Here is a 22,805-nt window from a genome sequence, read left to right as displayed (position 1 = left end):
ACATACATCAAATTCAAGAAGAGCATCTATTTGTCCCTGTAATATGGGCATACTCTTCAGTAATTTCTCTGGAACCATTGTCCTCATGACACCATCAGCCCTGCAAAACCCAAACCAACAGAAAAAACTATTAGTTAACAATGAAATTTTTTTTAAAAAACCATAAAATTGCATCCCGTAGAAAAATCTTGTGAAAAGAGGAGCCACAGTAGATTTTTCCTGATTCTCCTCTTACATTCTGCAAAATCTTGTTTAGGGGTAGACAACTTTCATGAACAATAGGCACTACGGAGGTTGCAGTGGAAAGAAGGAAATAAGTTGAACACTCCCTCTCCTCCCAGTGGTGAAGCAAGTTCCCTGACAATAAAACAGGGAGGAGACAGTGATATCACCTGTCTCATTCACTGCAGCCTGCCCCATCCATGCAGTGGTACACATTGTTTCCCCGAAAATAAGACAGGATCTTATATTAATTTTTGCTCCTAAAAATGTGTTCGGGTTTATTTTCAGAGGATGTCTTATTTTCCCCCCATGATTTCCCACCCCCACCCCCAATGTGACCAGATCAGCTGCGCCACAGAATCTATAACTAGGGCTTATTTTTGGAGTAGGGCTTATATTTCAAGCATCCTCCAAAAATCCTGAAAAATCAAGCTAGGGCTTATTTTTGGGGTAGGTCTTATTTTGGGGGAAACAGGGTATATTCTTCATGAGAATCCTCTAACTATCCGAACAGTATTTTCCTGACAAGCTGGGGGAACAAGGAGGCAGGGGAAATTTTTCTCGCTAGCTCCTACTGGGAACAGTGCGGAAGGATTCAGCTCAAGGCTTTTGAAAACAGGATATGTTTGAGAACTACCTTGAGTGATAAGGGAAAGAGGCGTATTTTAATCAAATGAAAAAATGAATGAAAAATCTAACACATCAATATGATTCTGTCTCTATGTAAGTATTTGAATACTGACTAATACATTCTTACACCAACACTATAATATGTTTAATATGTTGCTATTAGGTTGGGAGGTCAATGCATCTAGTTTTTTAAAATTCTTTGAATCCATGACTAGGAAACAGAAGCTGAATAATAAATCAAACTGAAAATCTGTCCTCTGTTCCAGATGAAAAGCAAATACTCTTTCTTCCTTGTGAAATTGAAGACAGAACTGAAGAGGTGTTCTATTGGGTGAAAGTTTTTGCATTTTCTGAAATTATGAAGTAAAAAACCAAACAAAATTCTAATTTATTAAATTCCAAGATTAGTGCACATGTTTACATGATCTGGTGTAGTCAAGGCTATCCCAGAAATTTACAAAGAACTCCAGGACATTTTAAGCCGCAGATTATTGCCCTATTTAATACCTTATTCAAGCAATTTGAGCATTTAATTAACCCTTGGAACATCTATGGAACTTGGATGCCAGAGAACAAAGGTAACCAAAGAGCCACAGAATACATACAAATAATTGCATTTAGAACAGTTAAGCATGAGAAATCACCACTTTGCAATTCACTAAAACACATACAGAACTGGTGTAATTATACAGTGCAGAAGACATTTGGGTGCTATTCAAAATCCCACAACTTCCTTCCCTCTGGTAACATCTACTGCAAATGACATTACCATACTAAGAACTCTCACCACCACCCACTGGAAAAAACAAGCAATGAAGTGGGCCACAAGAACTCAGCGCTCAATTTCAAATCATGCTCATGAGTTTTTAATAGGCTGCTGTAAGTAATAACTACCACAACATTCCGGTTATTATACCAGAGAAAGGCAATATTTGTATGAGTAAGACAGCTTACCCTTTCTTCACTCTTGCAAAATCAAATGCCATTTGTCTGTAGGAAAATGCTTTTTCATTCAAGTATCTGCTGTAGCGCCTGATAAAGGTAGACATATCATATCCTTTAAAAAAAAGGAAGATCTAATTTAAGATGAAGTAATTTTTCCAACCTATTAAATCATTAAGCTTTCTTTCCCATCCTGAAATGCCACTTATCTTCTCTGCACTTAAATATTAAGGGTACATTTGGATAAATAATCTTCTTCTAAATATTTCTAGTTGTTTTGTCTTTTTTAAAAAGAGGAATTTGCTATGACAAATTCAAGTTAAAAATCACTTGTGTCCTCTGAGGTTTACACAATGCTAAGAATTAAATCATAGCATTTCTGTCACTCAGTATAACACTATTATCACACAATGTATTTAGGTACTTCCAGTATGAGGGAATATACTCTTTAATAGATGCAAGGGGATGAGGAGGTAATATACTGAAAAATATTTAAGTTCTTCTTATACTGAATAGAACTCTTGTAGCACAAAAAACTAATAAAACAATTATGGGAAACCAGTAAACCTTCAGTCCAAGTTTATCCAAAAATTCCTTGATTTTATTTCTTTCTCAGATTTGAGTCCTCTGTGCCAAACATTCTAAGCCTTTGGTCTACTTGAAACCAAAATTAGCGAGAAGGTCAGAGAAAGGATCTTGCTCTGATAATGTTATATCTTTCTGTTTTGGTCATGTACAGTTACTGCAGTTTTGGTCTGGGTAATGTAAGCTAAGAAGCTGGAGAATTCTTACAGAACATTGGGTATTAGAGTTTTAAGGATCTGGCACTTAGCTGCATGGATCCATATACATGATCGTTGTATTATTTTGTTATAACTGAGAGTTGAAAATGTGAAGTATAATACCAACACTGCAGAGTGTACAGAAATAATTCATACTTTGATTATTAAGGTGGCTTATTTACTTGTCTAATTGGTATAGCTGCTCCTCTTTGAAGATATATAAAAACCTGGAAAAAATGCTGCCCTCAGTCACACAGAAGGTATAAGACCCTACAGGATAGTACCACTGAAGAATCATCAAAAATATGGCTACTTACTGAAAGATCCACGATCATTTGTCATCTAACATCTATAAAACGTTCGTGATGCTACCTCTCTTTACCTTTTAAATTTAAATAGCTTTGCTTTTCCAGATTCTATAGGCTATCTATTTTTTAAATATTGTAATTTAAAGGGCAACAGAGAAGAGGCAACGAAGATATACAACTAGGGGATACATCAACTAGGGGATAAAATGTAGGATTTATGAAACACATTCTTAATTGTGATTGTTTTGACCGTTGCCCCAATTTCCACAAAGAAAAAGACATTTCTATTTAAGCGTTAAAAACTTCGTTTAGGTAGTACCAAATTTTTATTTATGAAGTGAATTCTTCTTACCATGTGATCCACTTTTGTCCAAAAAATTGCTGAGATTGAATAGTGTGTTTCTAGATGCTAAATACTGAATAAACCTCTGTAAGGGATAAAAAAAATATTAGAACACTTCTCTTTCAACATTGTCCCGTTACTACTGTTTTGGCCCCAAGAATCATGGTCAGACCTCTACTTATGGACTGGACATTTTCCTCCCACTTTCTGCTGCAGCCCAAAATCAGCTCTGGGATATAATAGGACTCTTAAGAACAATGTGGGGAGCAACAAGAGGGTCAGCAGTAGTAGGGGAACAGGTGAAGACTGAAGCCTCTTTGCTTAATCATAAGTGATTTTTCAATCATGAAATATTATATTTCAATTCCACAAGCACTTACCTCCTCCCAAAAGAAAGTACGGGAATATACTACTTTCATACACTGCTTTTTTCAACAGGCTTACTACACATTCTCAAGACCAAACCCTAACATCTCATCAAAGCAGAGAACAGCACATGACTTGTTCAGGACCCAAATCCCTCCAGATGACTAGGATCAGAATGAGGATAACATTCTTATGTTCCCATGTTTGAATGAAAAAGAGTATTTTATGCTAGCAGTGGGAATATGCCCACATATTGCTATAGTGGTTCTGCTTTTTCATCTTGGGTGATTTCTTGTCTGGGGTAGACGTCAGTACTCACACTCAGGGAAATAAGCCCCTGCACTTTTTCCCACTGAAGACTTCACCCACAGATAAACTTGGGTTGGTCCTTTGGCTACCAAAATCTATGGTAGTGGTTTAAAAAAAATCCCCACTGGTCCCAATTAATTGGTGGCAAATCTTTCAATACTAAACCATCATATTACGGGTCTGTGAAAAGGACAGAGAAAGTGGTGCAATAGCCATTAAAATAACTAGAGTGCAACCTTAAATACCAACAATAAATTTGAGGTATTAGCTTTCAAGAGTCAAAACTCCATTTGTCAGGTATCTGACAAATCTGGCTCTTCTACTTCCAGCCCACGTAGCCACCCTCCTGAAACTAACATGATTACCCTTCTTTAGCTAAACAGTGGTGGCGAACCTTTGGCACTCCAGATGTTACGGACTACAATTCCCATCAGCCCCTGCCAGCATGGCCAATTGACCATGCTAGCAGGGGCTGATGGGAATTGTAGTCCATAACATCTGGAGTGCCAAAGGTTCGCCACCACGGAGCTAAGACTTAGATGCATGGCTGTGTTCTAACCTGTCTAATCCCAAGAGCTCAACAATTAGAATAGATTTTTCCTGCCCATGATGCAGAAGCAGAAGGAAAGCAACCGTAGAACATCCATGAAAGACCAGCAAACACTCCACTTTGCTGTCACTAGGAAAAGAAGATCTTTTTCTTGCTGTATCTTCAAACACATGGGAAGTAAAATCCCATAAGATTTAGAACTCTCTCCAGGAGCCAGGAAAGAAATATTAATTTTCAAAAGTTATATTTTAACAATGAGTTTCCTAATAATAATTTTAAAATAACCCTGCATTAACAGTAAGACCAAGTTCTATTTCTTGAGTGAAATCTCTATGCTTACCTCGTTACCATGAACCATTAGATGATGCGTTGTAACTAAGGCTTTGAACACAACCACCCAGCTACTGTTTGTTGCTCGTTCAAACAGAGTATCAGCCATCTGCGGAATGTTGACATTTGTCTCATTCGTGGCCTGGATCAGGTCTATTTGGCAGCAAGTGGTGGGGAGAAAAGGATACAGTTAATATAGAGAAACATAATTTATTAGAGCTGGTCATGGTGGCCACTTTACTTTAGTGAATATTTCTGAAGGACTTGAAATTTAGCCACAACACTCTTTAGGATTGTTATTATTCTATTTGCCTACATACACCTATGACAATTACTTGTACACATGGAAAATATACAAAATAGGAGAAAGCCAGTTTCTTCCCTGTTTACATTGATTTTAAAATTAAATCAGTGTTAGCGGCTCAGAAATCACATGTGACTCATATGAGCAATGCTCCCCAATATGGCACAGGCGTCACATTTTAGGAACGTTGCATGCAGAAAATGGGCATGTAGTTCTGTTACAGTCCAGCAAGAAAAAAGGATGTGTAGAAAATGCTGATTTTTATTCCTTAAAAACACACCAAACAGTAACTAAAATGCGTTCAGAACTGCAATCACATCAGCACCAAAGTCTGCTAACTCTCATCTCCATTTTTCCCAGAATGCCACTAGGTTCAATCTTAAAGAAGATGTAACATAGCTGGACCCTACTATACTTTTATATTCCTATTGTTATGTTGTGGTTATATTCCCTGGGGCTAACTTTGACTTATATTAATGATGATTCCCTTCTTTTAGATTAAGTCAAACTATGTTTGGGAGTTATTTTAAATTAGTCAGCTTTTTAATATTAATATATCTATAGTTATGTTCTATTTTACTGTTTTGATACATTATATATAAACTTACACTTTTGTTAGCCTCCCTGAGCCTGCCTTATGCCTGAAAAAGGTAGGGTAAAAGTTAAATAATGTTTTTTTTAAAAAACCCAATAAAATATGAAATTCACATCAACTATTACTTCCTGTCACAATTGCCAGATGGTTCCAACCTTGAAACAGTTACCACTGGGGGGACTGCAGAACGGGCACATTGCCAGAGATGGAAGATGACTGGCATTTCCAACAACTCCCACTCTTCTCTGTAGCTTCTGCATGCTCATCACAACACCCAGGTGGCTTTTAACTTAGGTTGATACCAAAATCAGGGGTTAAAAATCTATTCATTCCCAGTAACAAAGGATAGAAGATATCCAGAGAATGCTAATTGAACAGAGACAAAATTCTTCTCTTTTATTGACTTTACTATGAAGCATGAGATCCAGAGTTGAGAATCCTAAGAAGGTAAAACATGATCTTTCTAATAGCTCAGTGATGGCGAACCTTTTCAAGACTGAGTGCCCAAATTGCAGTCCAAAACCCACTTATTTATTGCAAAGTGCCAACACGGCAATTTAACCTGAATACTTAGGTTTTAGTTTAGAAAAAGTGTTTGGCTCCGAGGCATGCATTACTCAGGAGTAAGCTTGGTGGTAATCAGTGGCTTTGCTTTGAAGCAACCATGCAACTCTTCGAACGGGTGAATCACAACCCTAGGAGGGTTTACTCAGAAGCAAGCCCCATTGCCAGCAACCAAGCTTGCTCCCAGGTAAAGGATCACGCTTTAGTTTTTCGCATGAAAATCAGTGGGGTTTAACAGCGCTTAACAGGGTTACCTACACTGCCTTCCCAAAACTAAATCTTAGGTTTAATGCTAATAATCGAGCCCAGCGGCCCAGGCCAGCCTAGATGTGTGTGTATGTGTGTGTGTGTGTGTGTAGCAATTCCCCCCCCCCCCCAACATGACGAACTCTGTGCACGGGTGCCCTCAGAGAGGGCTCTGAGTGCCACCTCTGGCACCCGTGCCATAGGTTCGCCACCACTGTAAATAGCTATTCCTTTTCTTCTGATCTACTAGTACAGTACAGTAGATGGAAATTCAATGAAGATCCATCTCCTGAGTCAAACATTTATTCCCAGCAACTCAAGGTTGAATAAGATAAAATAGGGAAATGCTGTATACTAGAGGCTTAGATTAATCCGAAAGTCTCTCATTTACTATACCAGGCAGCTTCAGTCACTACAGCCTTTTATCCAGAAAAGAGTCAGGAATGCTCAAGGCTGATTCACCTTTTGTGGTAATTTGGCACAATTATTTCAGTGATTTCCTATTTTAAATCTCCCACACACAGGAGAGATGTGCATGCCTAGACATGCAGTGGCCATTTATAATAGCCTATGGGTGCTTTTGTTTTCGTGGCTACTATGTGACATGGGAATGGTATCTGAAATGAGGCAGACTTATTTAGGACTATTTCTATTCAAAGAAACACCAAGTTTCCATTTTTCTTTTTTGATAGAGGCTAATCAGGCATAGATAAATGCTCATCTTTATAGATGTAACAAGGAACTGCTACCATTAGTTCATTGTACCTAATGCTAACAAGGTTATAAGATGTAAAATTACAGTATCCTCAGTAACATAAGCCCAGGGATCAATATACCTCCTACAAGTAGAATATAAATTATAGCAATTGAAATAGCTTCACATTTTCATCAAGGTAAGTAGTTGAGACATCATTCCAGTGCCCCATCTACCACGTAAATTGGTGGCAATTTACTTTCTCATTATTTGACAGAATAGTAGGCAAATTTCCATAACCATGGCACTAAGAGTTGCATATTTTTCATTAAAATATCTATGAAGTTTTAAAATAACCCAGTTGTAGTACAAATCAGCATCTCAAAAGTGAGGCAAACATTTTCCAAACGGTCAGCGTTTGTAATTTATGCTCATAACAAAGTAACTGCACAAGAAATTCTTTGAGTCCACACTCAATGGAGAAATGTGGGTAGAAGCAGTGGTGGGATTCAAAAAATTTAACAACCGGTTGTTTACAAGCACCATTTTAACAACCGGTTCTGCCGAAGTGGTGCGAACCTGCTGAATCCCACCACTGGGTAGAAATAAACAAACAAAATTATAAACCTCATTGCTATCTATAAAGCCACGTGCAATTGCTCTGCTGATTTCTACACTACACCATGTTAAACAAAAACCATTTCCTCAAAAGGCAATTCATACTTCCTACTTGACAAACTCCATGTGCTATGCCACTCATCTATCAGTGATTCCATTAAAGTAGTATTTACTCACTTGAATTCACATTGCCAACAAAATCAGTGCTCACTTAAGTGCCTATTTTGCAATGTATCCCTTTAGCTCAATTGTGTGATCAGGCAGAGTTAATAATCATTCCTTAAAAGCTCAAACAGTTGGAAGCTTGTGTGTTATGTACAGATCCTGACATCAACATTGCTACCTACAGAGAACTAGACTGGGTAAAGGAAGGAATTAATCTGATTATGACCCACCCCACCAAATACAAGTTGAAAAGTTCCTGTGGGGTGTAAGTACAAGGGAAAGCCTAGCAATATAACTATTGCCAAGCTCAGTGTCCTATCATACATCTCTTGTTTACTGCAAGATTCAGGACATTTTATATAAAATTGCTCTTTAAACTCACCAGCAGAGAAAATATCACTTGAAAAGTAGGCACTTGCTATTTCTACTGCATGCTTCTTTCTTCACTTATTCCACAGAGAAATGAGATGTTTTTTCCTGCATACAAGGTTCTAGACCCCTGTTTTTACAGGAAACCAAAATCTGGAACCAGCCTGTCAATTGATGTCGGTAAAGGAAGGGTTATGCACTTTACATTAACTGGAGTGGAAGGGAAGTCTTCCCTGTATGACTTGAGAGTAGAAGTGAATGGTTTCTGAAGACATGGATTCACTGGGGAATCCGTAGTTTCACTCTTATGGGATGATGTCTATTCCTAACTTATAACTTGAAGAAAAGGTATCCAGCTTCATGTAGCCAATGTACAAAATTTGCACATTTAGCTGTCTATTTATAACCTATTTGTCTTTTTTAAAAAATAAATGCTTTGTTTCTGGACATCGTGTCTTGATTACTAATTATATACCTTTATTTCTCCTCTGTCCTCTGATAGCAGCAATAAAATTTAACTTGAAATTATGTTGTAAACTGATCTAGAAGATCTTAGCAGAGATACAACAAACTGGATGTCTAGAAAAAAAACTGTGTTTTTGCTAGTGATAGTATTTGGATGGATACTGCTTTCAAACTTGGAGGTCTCATTTAATCACCATCGCTACAAGTCCTGGATAAGCTGGCAAAAGGACACTACAGAACTGGTAAAAGTATAGAAGGGGGAAACAAAGAAGATTAAGGGGTTGGGGTGCCTTTCCTGTGAGGCAAGACTAATGAGTCTGGGACTTCTCCATTTAGAAAAGAGATGGCCGGTGGGGGGAATGGTAAAGGTTTATAAAATTATGCACAAGTAAAGAGAGAGCACAGGAAATTTTCCCCATCTTTTTCAAAACAGTAGAACTCAAGGGCACGTAATGAAGGTGATGGACAGTAGATTCAGCACAGACAAAAGGAAATACTTCTTTATACAACAAATGATTAAAATGGGGGATTTGCTGCCAGAGAATGCAGCGATGGTCAAAAGCAAAGGCAGTTTTAAAGGAGGTTTAGACAGATCAATAGAGGATAGATCTAGCAGTGGCTAATAGCCATGGTGACTAAAGGGAGCTTTCATGTTCTAAGGCAGCAAACTTCTAAATATCAGTGCCAGGAGGCAACACCAGGGTTGGCCTCTCTATGCTGCTGTTTGCCTTTTATAACTGACTGGGCATCGTGTGAGACTAATAGATCACTGGTCTGGTCCAACATGTTTTAAAATAGTCTTTATTAAAAAATAGTAACAAGTAAACAAATAAGGAAAAGTATACGCAAAAAAGTCTACTATAAGGAGAAAAGAGCAGGCTTGTCATTTCTTCTGAGCCAAATAAAACACAACTAAAAGTTTACCACTTGATCTCTAGTAACATATATGGAAATATAATTCAATTAATTCGTAATTATCATTACTAACTAAATAGGATTCACATGTTTCTCTACTAAATCGATTTTCTTATACCCTAGTTCTCAAATACACAAATCAACTGTTCATTTTTTCCACATTTTTAAGCAAAAATTCCATCAGGGACTTCCAGTCATCAACAAACTAAGAAATTATTTTCTCTAATTAATGATAACCCATCTCAACCAATCCCAATTATCGACTCAAACTATTCTTCTATTATGACCACAGATGAAGTTTTCCATTTTTGTGCATTCAATACTGTGCATTGTGCATTCAACTGTCACTGCCAATGTCATATCATTTTTCAAAGAGTCTTTCCATAACACCCAAGACGTAAGTCTCTGGTTCCTTCTGAACTATTTAACTTATCGGTATCCAAATATTTTTAGTTTATTACCATAAATGGTAGAACAACCCTTCATGATTTTCACATTTCCAACACACACTTGAAACAAACAAAACAGTTCGAGCTGCATCTAGACAAATCAAAGCAACTTGTATTTCATCATGTTTCTCCAAATATTCCAAGATATCTAATAAGGTTCTAACATAGACTTTTTGGTTAAAATCTACATTGATCTTCCGTTAATACAAAAATTGCGACAAACATTGACAGCCATTTTCAGCCCTTGCAGAAGCTTGTAAACTTGTGACTTGCAACAATCCTGGAAGAAGATGGCCTGTTATTACACTTACCCCAAGACAGTAGAGAAGAGGAAGGCCCACAAACTGGTCAGCTGACAGTCACCAATCAACTCCCTCATTTGGTGCCAAAGCTCATGCCATGAACAAAAGGTGAACTGGGCCTTTTACCTGTGCCACAGCTTGCAACAAAACAATTGAAAACCTAGTGCCCTTTAGAATAACCCAGAATGTGGCAGGACGAGCTGGGCAGTGGCCAAGCCAAAATGAGACAGGTAGCATGCCAGATAGCCACACCCTTCCCGCACATCTTGCAAGGGCTGCCAATCTATATAGCATCTTATTTTCTTTGTATAAATAGTAAATCCACTGCTCTAACACTACTAATTGTCTTCTTAATTTCTGCATACAAACGAAACACAACATTCTATGTCAACTGAAATTTATTTGTGTCACAGACCAAAATCATAACAATATCCGACACTTACAGATTACTATAGACTAAAACATTGACTGGCATTTCCCACATGTGCTAAATAATAAAAAATTTACTGTACTTTCCTTATCACATTTATAACTTGTAAAAAAACTAGCATTTGCTTCATGCACAAAAAACTCCCTACCTTTTGACTGCATACATATAAAACTACCTACTGTGAAAAACAACATCCCTCAAGGGCCTTATGTAACCTTAGTAAAACCTATGTGCTGTTTCTAAACTAATGGGAAAATAACTTCAGATTACTAAAGTTGAGCTATCAAAAATTGCATCAAATGGGTCACTGACTAAGAATGAGATCTTCCTTCCACCCATCAATGTGTGTAGGCAGGAAGTCCTTATAATCTGTCCTGAATAACGTGCTAGTTTTACAGCAGGACTGAGGCATTTCCAATTGCGTGCAGAAGGCAAAAAATAGCATGTTACAACTTGAAAGGAATATCTTTGGGGAACTAAAATAACGAAACATTAGTGAAGCAAATCAACACACAACTCTACAAAATAAGGTTATTTAAAATATCTATACTGTTTATGCACAATTACCAAAAAAAAGTGGAAATTGTAACCATATATTCCATCCTTGAACAAAAAACATATAATTTCTCTCTGCTGAAGAGAATCTAGTTAACTATATGAAAGCATAAAAAGCTTACATACCGGTAGCTATCGCTTTTCTACTAGAAATTCTTTGAGTCATTTTGGAAGATGGAAAATAAAATGGGATTTCACCTGTTTCGTTTTTTCCCTCCACTGCAAGACTTGCTCAAGCCTCTTTTGAGCAGCATTCAAGAAGCAGTTGGTGCTTCCATTTTCTAGCATGACCAGTCAGTCTCCCATTACTTCTGGCAAGGCCACATTATATCCACACAGATTGGAGGGGAGGGGCTGTATTGCTGCTCCAGGTATCATAAGGAAGTTTCAAAGCACCGTATGAATAAATTTATTGAGTCCTGTTACAGGACAGAGGAGGGGGAAACCAAGCTCCTAATCCTGCCTCTATGTCACTACTACGAGACAATTCCTCTATGGATTGCCAAATTCCAAGGTTTTAAAAGGATAGGGCTTAAAGAAAAAAGAAGAGCATCCTACCCTTTAAAGTCCAAAGTTGAGAAACTCATTATAGGGAAATTTAGATTGGAACAAGAAAGGACGAAACACCTAGCTTAAATTGCAACATCAGCATTCGTTGCCAAGTTCTCTCTAAACATAAATCACCAAGCTTCAGAGATTAAAAGGCAAAGGTCTCAATTCAAAAGTGTGACAATTCAGCCCAACAGGAAAATGTCCTGCAGGAATAAGGTCAGAAAAAAGTGAAGAGTCAGTTCACAACACTCTCTATACCTTGTTGCAGACTTCCTCATACAGCACTCATTTTGTGGGAATACAGCATCCTTTAGATATAGAAAATAGATATTCAGACACATTTAAGGAAAGACATTAGATATGGTATAACTATCTTTTAAAAATACCCAGTAATGGCAAGTGGAAAAATGTCAGTCCCAAGTTGTATATATTTCCATATCCTCATTCTATTGCTATCTCTCAAGCAGAGAAGACAGAAAAGAGAGATATGGGAATTTTCAAGCATCTATGCCGCTAGCAGCTGCTAGAGTATCTAAATGTTTTGAATTATGAAGGATAGCTTGAGTTTACCTCTGCTGACCTCTGCAGAGAATGCATCACTATTCAGTTTTTTTTTATTTGAGTATGTTTTTCCTCCCATCTTCTTCCATTTGTGGGGCAATAATAAATGATTTATTTTTCTTCTCAACAATGCTACGGGGGTTGTATTTGTTTTTTCTCTAGGGACAACTAAATTTGCCCCAATTTAGTAAGGGCTAGGATTCCAAGGCATTAATGACTTATGTGGGTTCAGTCCCTCAAAATGAGATGAAGTACAGACTCCTACTGGCATTCCACTTCCCAATAAAAACAAAATCTAAACCTGGATACTACACAACAATGGAGCAGTATGTGTATTCCTATACATGATCTCATTCATTCATATATTTCTTCACACATATGACTGTGTTTTAAGAATGCAGTAATAAAAGGAAGTTAGTTTCTGAGGCCACCATTTTGCAAAAATAAAAATTTCCTCTCCTTTTTTAGAGAGGCAAACAGTGTTCGACCTGGCTCATTTTAGTAACTTAAAGCTAAAACAGCTTATTTAATAGAGCTACAAGAAACATGTCAGTATACAGGATAATGCATAATGTATTAACTATTCCAATAGATCCCAGCCAGTATTAGAGATATGTCACTCATGGTCCTAAGTTGTATCATTTCATACTATTACAATAAAGTCCCCTGTGGTTTAATAGTCACCACTCTTGAGGTTACAATCAGATAGTCACCAGTAAAGTGAATGGGGAAAATATAACCTCTTCAAGCTCAAAGTACAAGGGGAAGAGAAAAAATCAAAATGACCCAAACTTGGTAGAAACTCATTTGACACATTTCTGCAGAAACGCAGGACAATATGGCAAGCCAAACACAACATATGTACAACCTGACAATTCCAGTCAGTGTCACACTGGAGAATTCTCCAAACCAAATAGAAAAAAGTCCTGGGAGATGTACCGGTAAAATAAAAAAGTTGTGGGAGCTTTAAAATACTGGTTCCTGATATTCCCAGTTACTCCCATTTCCCAGTATCCTGAAAAATCCCTGAAAATATATCTATATCTATCTATATCTATATATGAATGCACATCTCTAATGGCAACTGTTAAATATATTATTTCTATTATATTGCAGAGGTTTACACTTACATGGATTTCCTTTTACACTGATGCTGATTTAAATTGTCTTTGAGTTTCCTTTTTAAAAGATGCTTTTCATCATGAATTTCATTTATTTTAAACAGGAACTGGTTCATCAAGTGTCTTACAAAGACTGAAGAATATAAAATGCATAAATAATAAATTGCTGAAGGAAGCAGCAACACGATTCCTTGTCTTGAATAACATACGGCTCATAATTCAGACTTTCAAGTTTTATTGTATTCATTTTTGCTAACTGACAAAAAGATACACTTATGTTATCAGACTTGGGTACACTACAATTAGAATATAGCTATAAATATATGCTTCTTCACCTCATAAACACAATTTACATAGCTAACCCTTGCCCTTAGAAAACATCTAACTAATCTGGTATGGAGTCGAATAGATTCCAACTAATCTGGTATGGGGTCCAATAGATCCCAAAGTTGATCACAAAATTTTAAAGAAATAGATGCATACACTACAGTTGAACTAAGCAAGCCACTTAATTGCCAAAGAAGGAAAAGCCTTCATTATCTACTTCCATTTAGCAGTAGATTAACTGAACAAGACGTCTAGTGAGGAAAGCACAAAAATTTTAAGTTTGTCAGTTGCACTGTGTATGTTAATTTCAGTTTCCCTTTCAATTGGAGGTAAAATATATTGTGATATATCAGTACTATTTACAAAAAAAAGTTACATGAAAGCATGTAAACATCACATGTCACAGGATAATTGGCATCATTAAGATTCATAAATGTATATGTATGGGATTGTACAAGATTGTAAACATTCTTAGTCTTCTACTTTTGCATATCAGTTTGATCCCATTTTTTAAGGATTAATATGCTTAACGCAAAGTTAGCTATCACATAATGGACATTTTTGTTAGGTCCAGACCCTAAGAATTACATGACATATCTACAACAGATGTTTGACAATGATGTAATGCTTAGCTTTTATATTCTTTTTCACACAAAGATGTTAGTAAGATCAGTTGAGGTACAGTAGTTGAGAAAATTGTATGTTTCCACATTAGAAAATTGTCCTGAACAAATATGAAGAAGAAGAAGAAGAAGAAGAAGAAGAAGAAGAAGAAGAAGAAGAAGAAGAAGAGTTTGGATTTATATCCCCCCCCTTTCTCTCCTGCAGGAGACTCAAAGGGGCTTACACTCTCCTTGCCCTTCCCCCCTCACAACAAACACCCTGTGAGGTCGGTGGGGCTGAGAGAGCTCCGAGAAGCTGTGACTAGCCCAAGGTCACCCAGCTGGCGTGTGTGGGAGTGCACAGGCTAATCTGAATTCCCCAGATAAGCCTCCACAGCTCAGGCGGCAGAGCTGGGAATCAAACCCGGTTCCTCCAGATTAGAAACACGAGCTCTTAACGTCCTACACCACTGCTGATATTTTAAATGCAATTGCAAAGGGCTATCCCTGGGCTATTCTGCAATCACCAACCAAGTCATGAGGGCAGGCAGACAGGCAGACCCCCTTCTCCAGTGGTGCGGGGTCGTGGGTCTGTTTGGCAGATTCTCACGGCTACAAACCAAATCCAAGCAAGGGAGGCTTGCAGCCTGCTGCTCTTGGCCAGCCTGAACTGGCAAAGGAGACCAGGGTCACAGTGGGTGGGTGGGTATCATCAGAGTGACACATGAGGGCTGCCAGCCAGGATTAAAGGTCTGTAACTGAGTTGGGTGCTATGACAGATTACTCTACCATGCACTGCCCCACAGAAGCACACACACACAAGCCTTGCTTTTGTCCACTAGTGCCCTAAGGAGAATTGTCCCTCCCAAGTTCTAATGGTCATTATTGTGGTGATTGGACAGTCCTTATGGAATGCAGTAGAATGAGTGTGGTTATTTGAAATTTGTGCTTGCTCTTGAAGATTCTCTATTTTCATAAATTAAATACACAGAAAGAATGGTATTCAAATGTTCCATTAGGGCACTTTACAGTGAGGAAGATGCACAGCTTTGCCTGCAATCAGTAATCGATTCCTATCTGTCAGAGAAATAATAAATTGGCACCTGAGGCAGGTAGAGTTCCAACAAATATTTTTATTTATTTATTTACAAGAAAAACAATAGAAATCAGGAAATGTTTCAGGCAAAGGACAACATTAATAAGTATATATAAGAAGCTGTTTCTGAAAAGTTACTTGTTTACAAGACGTTTCAATATCTTTATACTGTTGTTACAAGATTCTCATAGGTAACTTTATTGCCTTCAAACTTGTTATGGTAATTTAGAAAATATCCAAAAACTTAGGAAATGTTCAGGAGATGTTTGTAATTCTCTAATTAAGGTGCTAACAAGACTTAATTTCTCAATTAATTTCTCACACATTAAGTATAACTGACACAATCCCTAAACCACTAACTCCTAGGACCTAGACTATCTCTCCCTTAAGATGTCTATTTCACATGGTGCTTACCAGAGAAAGATTTCAGGCTTTCCTCCAGAAAACCCAATCATCTCCTTATTTACAATTTTACCACCTTCAGGAGTTCACTATCCATCAAGGTGGGTTCTCCTCAGAGAAACTAAACCATGGCACCAGTGTGATTAATTAGAATTTCTGTATAAAGGACATCAACAGGACCTTGGCATAGATTCCTTCACATAAATCTGCCTTATTGGCTCATAGAGTAGCTCAGCTCTCACAGAACGAGCCCTCAGCCTCCCTGTAACAGAACAACCATTCACGCTGGCATTCCAAACAGTTCAGCACTAATTGCCCTTGGGTTAAAAACATGCAGCAGTTCTCTCTGGCCAATCAGGCTGTGAACTCAATTAACTCTTTATGCTCTCCACATTCTAAGATCTGAAATAACCTAAGTGGCAGTATATGTTACAGGTGCCAATGTTGTATAATGTTGCATAATTAAACTGAATGGCAAAATGTATTTTTATTTTCACACAAAATGTATTTTTATTTTCACACGATTTATATATCAAATTTATAAACCGCCCACCCCCGAAGGACTCTGGGCGGTGTACACTGGGCCAAACATACAATGGCCAAAAAAACACAACAAAGAAGATCCAGCATGTGGCAGAGGAATATACAACCCTACTAATATATTTATGTGGAACAGAGTAGAAAGAGAACAGCAGCATTTTCAGATGACCTTGAAATGTGTAAAGATATATCTATGAATACATGAAGCTGGCCTATACTGAACCAAGCCACTGGTCTATCAAGGCCAGTATTCTCTACTCTGCTTGGTAGTCGTTTTTCCACGGTCACGGGTAGATTTCACAACATCTGCAAGCAGATCCTTTAGGGCAACTTGTTGCATGATGCAAGGCCAAAGTTGTCTGGATTGGCAAGCAAACAGTTTAGACTATAGTAAAGTACTTAATCTCATCAACGATGGTTACACTCAGATGAATCAGGTAGTTTATTGTCTACTGCACTGGTAGTACAGACAGTACTTTGCAGACAGTACTTTGAAATACTTCTGTTTGAGAGAATAATGGCAAATGCTTCAGATTCTTTCAAAACAAGATGTGTACCTGAACAACTGTATTCTCTCAACAAATGTGGCATTGTTGTTTGAGGTGTTAAAAATTCCATTTTTTCTGATTTATATGAATAAGTAAATGCCCCAGACATTATTGTTGCCATTTGGATTCTCCATTAAAGATCTTACTCAGACATCAAGATGTTTTTTACCTACAGTTTCAAACAGCTTTTAGTTCTATCTTTTAAAAAAGAAAGGAAGAAAGCTTGTTCCACTAAAAGCCCCTGAATAAGAAAAGTCATACCTATATTAATATGGAGGAAGTTACTATTATCATCAACAATCATGCTGTAAGGCAAAGTTTTTAAAAAGGCTCTCTAACAGCCACACTCACAGCTTACTATGGAGTCCATGAGATGTTTAACTGAAAATTGTCTTTGACTGAACCCACACAGGAGCTGTCCATAGAATGGAGTTCTGAATTAGAAAAAAACAAATAGCTGGCTTACCAGTTACTGGGACAGACTACCAAGCAACACCCAGAGAAGGACTCAAAGAATAAATGGGTAATTGCCACAAATATTTGGTTGATTTGCACCACTGATCTTTTTTCTAAGCTAGGGAAGGACATACATTTTCAGCTGCCAAAATGTTACAAGGGTTCTCTGAGCACTCATAGGCAAATAGCAGTATGGAAGACGGGATAACTCTCAGAACATTGCGGGCATTCAAAAGAGTCTTCTCTGGGCATAGTGTTTTAAATTTTTATTTGTAGAAGTAAACTCATGTTTTAACAAAAAAGATTATTTACAGGGACACTCTGATTATTTACTGGGTACTCTAGTAAACATAAATACCACCAGAATTTTGTAAAAACTTCCGTTTTGCTGGTTGTTGTGGGTTTTCCGAGCTGTGTGGCCATGGCCTGGTAGATCTTGTTCCTAACATTTCGCCTGCATCTGTGGCTGGTGTATCACAGAGAGGTGTATCACAGATAGAAGTCTGTTACACACTGTGTAAAACCCATAACCACCAGTTGAATCTGGCTGTGAAAGCCTTCGACAACTTCTAGTTTGTTACTGTCTTATCAGCTGAAAGATCTCTTCAGCCATCTGGTCTATTTAAATATGCTCTAAAAATTCTGCTTAAATATGTTCCTCTAAATAGTTTAGCACAGTTACCTAATCATGGAAATTCTACTTCCAAGTAAAACTTTAGCATTTGTTTTCATCCTATTTTTTTTAAATCAGGACATTTAACACACTGCATATATAAATAACAGTTTTTAGGAACGTAGCTTCCCTTTTTCTAGAAAACTTGAATGTTTGCCTAATAAATTATCTATTTAATGGCCATAATGAAAGGTTCTTTTTTATTTACAATTAGTGCTTCCTTAAACAGGCACTGAAGTAATTTCAAGCAAATCCCAAGAATTACATAAAGAAGTTATGTTTGGTGAATACATAATCCACACATTCCAAGGGCCAGCCAGCCAGCCAGCCACAGTACACAACCATAGCTTGGTTACAGAACCATATTTCATAAATATTTCTCAAACTTCTTTCATCTAATTCTTCAAAAGGTCAAAAGTTTTAAGACATCCATTAGTGAAGAGAAGACTAAGAGAATGAATTCTAAACCAGGTAGTCTCCAGTTCAGACGCTGCTTCAAATATGAAAGCCAGATTACAAAAATCAGCAAAAGTGGCATGCCCCTCCAGTAAACTGGTTTTGGCCATAACTATTTTGGCAGGGATAGAGAGGCTTGCTCATTGATAGGTAAGAATCAGAGGCAAGCACCCTGAACCACCATCAGGCATGATGGAAGGCATGTTCTCCACATATCATCACTGATGATGGTGGGATGAGACTTGCGACGGTGCTCCTTCTTATCTTCCCAAACCTGTTAAGTGGCTTTATGGCACATTAGCAAAGTGGAATTAAATGGGGCACCTCTCTGCATACTTTGTGCAGACAATGACAAAAAAAGACAGCATAGCTGCTGGCCAAGTTTGGGGCCAGGGTGGACTTGCCAGAAGAAACAGCCATGGACAGGCTGCCTGGCATATCCTGCCCTCAATTAAATATTTTAACAATAAGAAAATGGGTCTGACCACCTTTCATGCGGCAACCCAGGAGTCGAGTGTAAAGGTTTCAATGGTGTTGATTCTCAGCACAGCCGCTTGGCCTTGACTGAATTCCAGGACTCGGGCGATGGGCCAGAAGCGGCGGCTATTACTCTGGTAGAGGCCTTATCTCACAGAAAGAGATGAGAATGCCGTTCCCTAAGGAAATAGGACTGCCAGGAAACGGGGAGGGTGGGGCGGAAAAGCTTATAACCTGTGGTTCTGGCGGGAGACTTCATTCCTGTCACGGCGTGCGTGAAGAAGCTTTCTAGGATGTCTGAATAGCGGTCTTTCAACCAAAGCCTTTTATTTCTGCTCTATGGAATTCCTTACATTGTGACAGGAATCATCTTCATTTTACTTCTAAATATCAGTGGACCTCTGGTGTTCCGGCATGCAGAGTTGAATATTCCTGAAACTGTGGAAGGCGGTAGCCCCATAGAGGGCTCGAACCTTCCCTTCCTGACTGGAAGAACCAGCGGAGAAGCGGGTCTGCGCTGGTAACTTTCTCCCACGTCCTGCATACCGACACGAGTCTTCCTTATACCGTTGGAGATGAGGGACGGAAGCGATCATCTGCGGAGTTGCATGAGTCGATTTGGTGACTGTCTATGGATGTCGCCTGTGGATCGGATCTCTACCACCGTTGGTGGATTACAAACCTCAGATGCAACCTGTCTACCGGAGGAGATGGGTCTGACCACCTTTCATCGCACGCGGCAACCAGAGTCGATTGAGCGGTTCCTTGACTCGTATTTCGATGATGCCCCAGAATCCACAGTGGCATAGCACGGGGCTCGTCCCAAGACGCAGTTGATGCGGGACTTTGGGGATCGGGGATTGGGAGAGGTTTCGGGCGGCTCCACCGGGCCCTTCAGATCCCGGACGTGGTATAGCTGAAGCACAAGAGGCGCCCGTGGAGCCGTCGGTGGACTTGAGGTGCTGCTCTCAATGAGGAGGAATCGAAGAAAGTCTGACTCCCCATCCAGTTTGTTTCCCCTCACGGTCAAAGAAAACTGGAGCGAGGAAGTGGCCCGACTGCGAGATGCCCAAGAAGCGTGGAGCCCGATGACGCCAGCTATGGGAGGAGGAACGAGAACAGCTGCAAAGAGCGTGAGAACCTGCAAAGAGACCGTGAACAACAGCGCAAAGACATCCAACTCGAACTGGACCGAGCCGGAAGCAAGTTACCGCTGACAATATATGCGGGATTTATCGATCCATGATAAGGTCCTGGAACATAGAATGGACCTGGAGCGTCAGCAGCGAAGGCATTAAAAAACCATCCGAGCATAAAGTGAACTAACTGCAGCCATGCAGCGAGGGCAGTGCTTAAATTGGACCGAGAAAAGCGGCCTTTATGGCATCAAGATGCCTTGACTTCGCCAAGGGAGAGGGGAATTAGCTGTCTTGGAACAGGAGTTGAAGAAACAGGGATGGGGATGCCCGAGTTGGTACCTCGCCTTCACCCAAGCCCAATACCAATGCCCTCCTATCGGGCGGCGCTTCTATAGGTCCTGCTACTTTCCGGCGCACCTGCTTTTCGCCAAAGAGGGCCAGCGGCGCCAGGCCCGATGCCTCCACCGATTCCTGCTCTTCAGCTCCGCTCAACCCGGCGCAACCGCTGGCTTTGGCCAGTCAGGGGAGCCATGGAGAGGGGATACTACAGGCCCGATCCTGCCCGCTTCGTGAGGACCGCTTCTAAACTTCCTACTTCGTTCTGCAACCTCGATGCACACATATGGAGGAGTTATGGCGAATTATATCGATCTGAGCATTATCTGGGACATCGGGTCTGTCCTGGATGGGGTGGTTGCTGACTGGTTTGTGACTCTTTTTGAGCTGCAAGCGGATGATACTTTCGCACAGTGGCTGCATTTCTTCTTCCAAGCCTTCACGGGCCCGCTTCAAGATCCGGGCGCTGAAAATGAAGCCATCCGCACCATAAAATCTATTCAACAGGGACAACCCGTACTTTTGCGAATTGCTACGTGAATTCGTCGCGGCGGCTGCTTCGACTTCCTCCTGAGTAGCCTGAAGCGCGTGAAATGTGAATACTTCTCTGATGCCATTACGACATCAAACCCGAAAGCGGTGTTTCTCATCCATTATCCAGCGCACTATAAGCTGGAATGGATCAGTGGGATCTCCAAGCGGCTTTCGTTTGGATTACGCTCGCTCGGGTACGTCCGCAGCGAAGAAACCATACTCGACCACCTCTGCGACTCAAGCCAAGCTTCCAGCCGTCTCCTGCAAATCCACCTCCGAACGCGTCGACGTTTGGTTGTGCCTCTATTAGCGGAGGACCAGGCCATCTGGCTGCTAACTGCGAAAAACAGAAGTCCACGCTCCCGACTCCCACGCACCCCTCTGCCGAAGCCCACCCGCGAGGAGATCCGGTCCTCCTCCAGCGGAGCTTCGTCTAAAGCTGTTATTACGAGTGATCCGAGGGAAGTGGCGATTTACTTTCTCATCAGCACCACCCATGGATGTGGATCCTACTCCAAGATCGATGAGTGAAAGTGGCCCCAATACTGTTCAAGCAGTTCTGGCCAATCCTGCTAAGCATACACGTATTCTAGCCTCAGCCCTCGTAGATTCTGGCTGCTCCCATTTATCTGACCCCCAAGTGGCTGAAGGAGCTTCGGTTTAGACCGGGTTCCCCTAGCAAAAGCCATAGATTCCACTGGAAATGGACGGTAGCCTTTCGGAGCGGGCCGGCTCGATTCAAATGCAACCTGTCCTTCTTCGTTGTGACCATTGGGAGAAGATTAGTTTTATGCACTTTGCTCCAGTGGCCAAACATTCCAAATTGTCCTGGGCATGCTATGGTTTTGTTACATGAACCAAATATTATTTGAAAGAACGGATTCTAGAATTCACTGATCCCCATGTGGAGGCATATGCATTGGGGGGGGACAGCCCACCCATCCAATGACACAAAACCCCTGAACAACCGGTTGTGCACATCCCAAAGACTTTCAATTCCACAGGCATTCCACCAGCTTACCAGGACTTAGCCAGAGTGTTTCAAGAACAGGAATGTGATCAATTACTCCATAGAAGACACTGACTGCAAAATCATATTACAGCCGGGCTCCAACTGCCCAAGGAGTAGAATCTATCGTGATGAGCTAGCGAAGAAGAGGAACTCCGATGCCTTCTTAGATACAAAAGCAACGCTTTCCGTAGTTCATGCGGGCTGCAAACATGCATACGCTGCTCCTGTCCCTGTTGTAAAGGGCCGAGGTCTTTAAGACTTTATTACTGATTACGAGGATTAAATGCTGTTTCCATGTCCAATAAATACCCTTTGCCTTAATCAGGACCTCTTAGATGCATTGGGCAAGGGTTGGTACTACTAAGTTGGATTTGAGGGGAAGCCTGCACAGGTCAGGGATTGCAGAAGGCTTCTGAATATTTAACAGCATTTAATACTAAATTTGGACAGTATGAATACTTAATTATGCCATTGGTTAGCTGGGGCACCCGAGGCATTCATAGCCCTCATCAATGAAGGA

The 22,805-nt window shown here is 39.8% G+C and overlaps 1 protein-coding gene across 13 annotated transcripts in view; it reads right to left on the bottom strand.

The window, feature by feature from the left end:
* Positions 1-22,805, bottom strand: part of SNAP91 (synaptosome associated protein 91) — a 97,539-nt gene that overhangs the window by 44,253 nt on the left and 30,481 nt on the right. For all 13 annotated transcript variants that reach the window (XM_048495161.1, XM_048495104.1, XM_048495180.1 and 10 more), the window contains exons 3-6: positions 4,793-4,935; positions 3,237-3,312; positions 1,807-1,909; positions 7-100 (exon numbers count right to left, since the gene is read on the bottom strand). In XM_048495161.1, the coding sequence (XP_048351118.1) occupies positions 7-100; positions 1,807-1,909; positions 3,237-3,312; positions 4,793-4,935 (416 nt within the window). The remainder of the gene's footprint in view (positions 1-6; positions 101-1,806; positions 1,910-3,236; positions 3,313-4,792; positions 4,936-22,805) is intronic.

The sequence above is a fragment of the Sphaerodactylus townsendi genome, linkage group LG01 (assembly GCF_021028975.2).
Source record: "Sphaerodactylus townsendi isolate TG3544 linkage group LG01, MPM_Stown_v2.3, whole genome shotgun sequence".
In the NCBI taxonomy this organism is placed as follows: Eukaryota; Metazoa; Chordata; class Lepidosauria; order Squamata; family Sphaerodactylidae; genus Sphaerodactylus; species Sphaerodactylus townsendi.
Note: the sequence above shows the minus strand (reverse complement) of the source record. Positions and strands in the feature narration are given on the sequence as shown.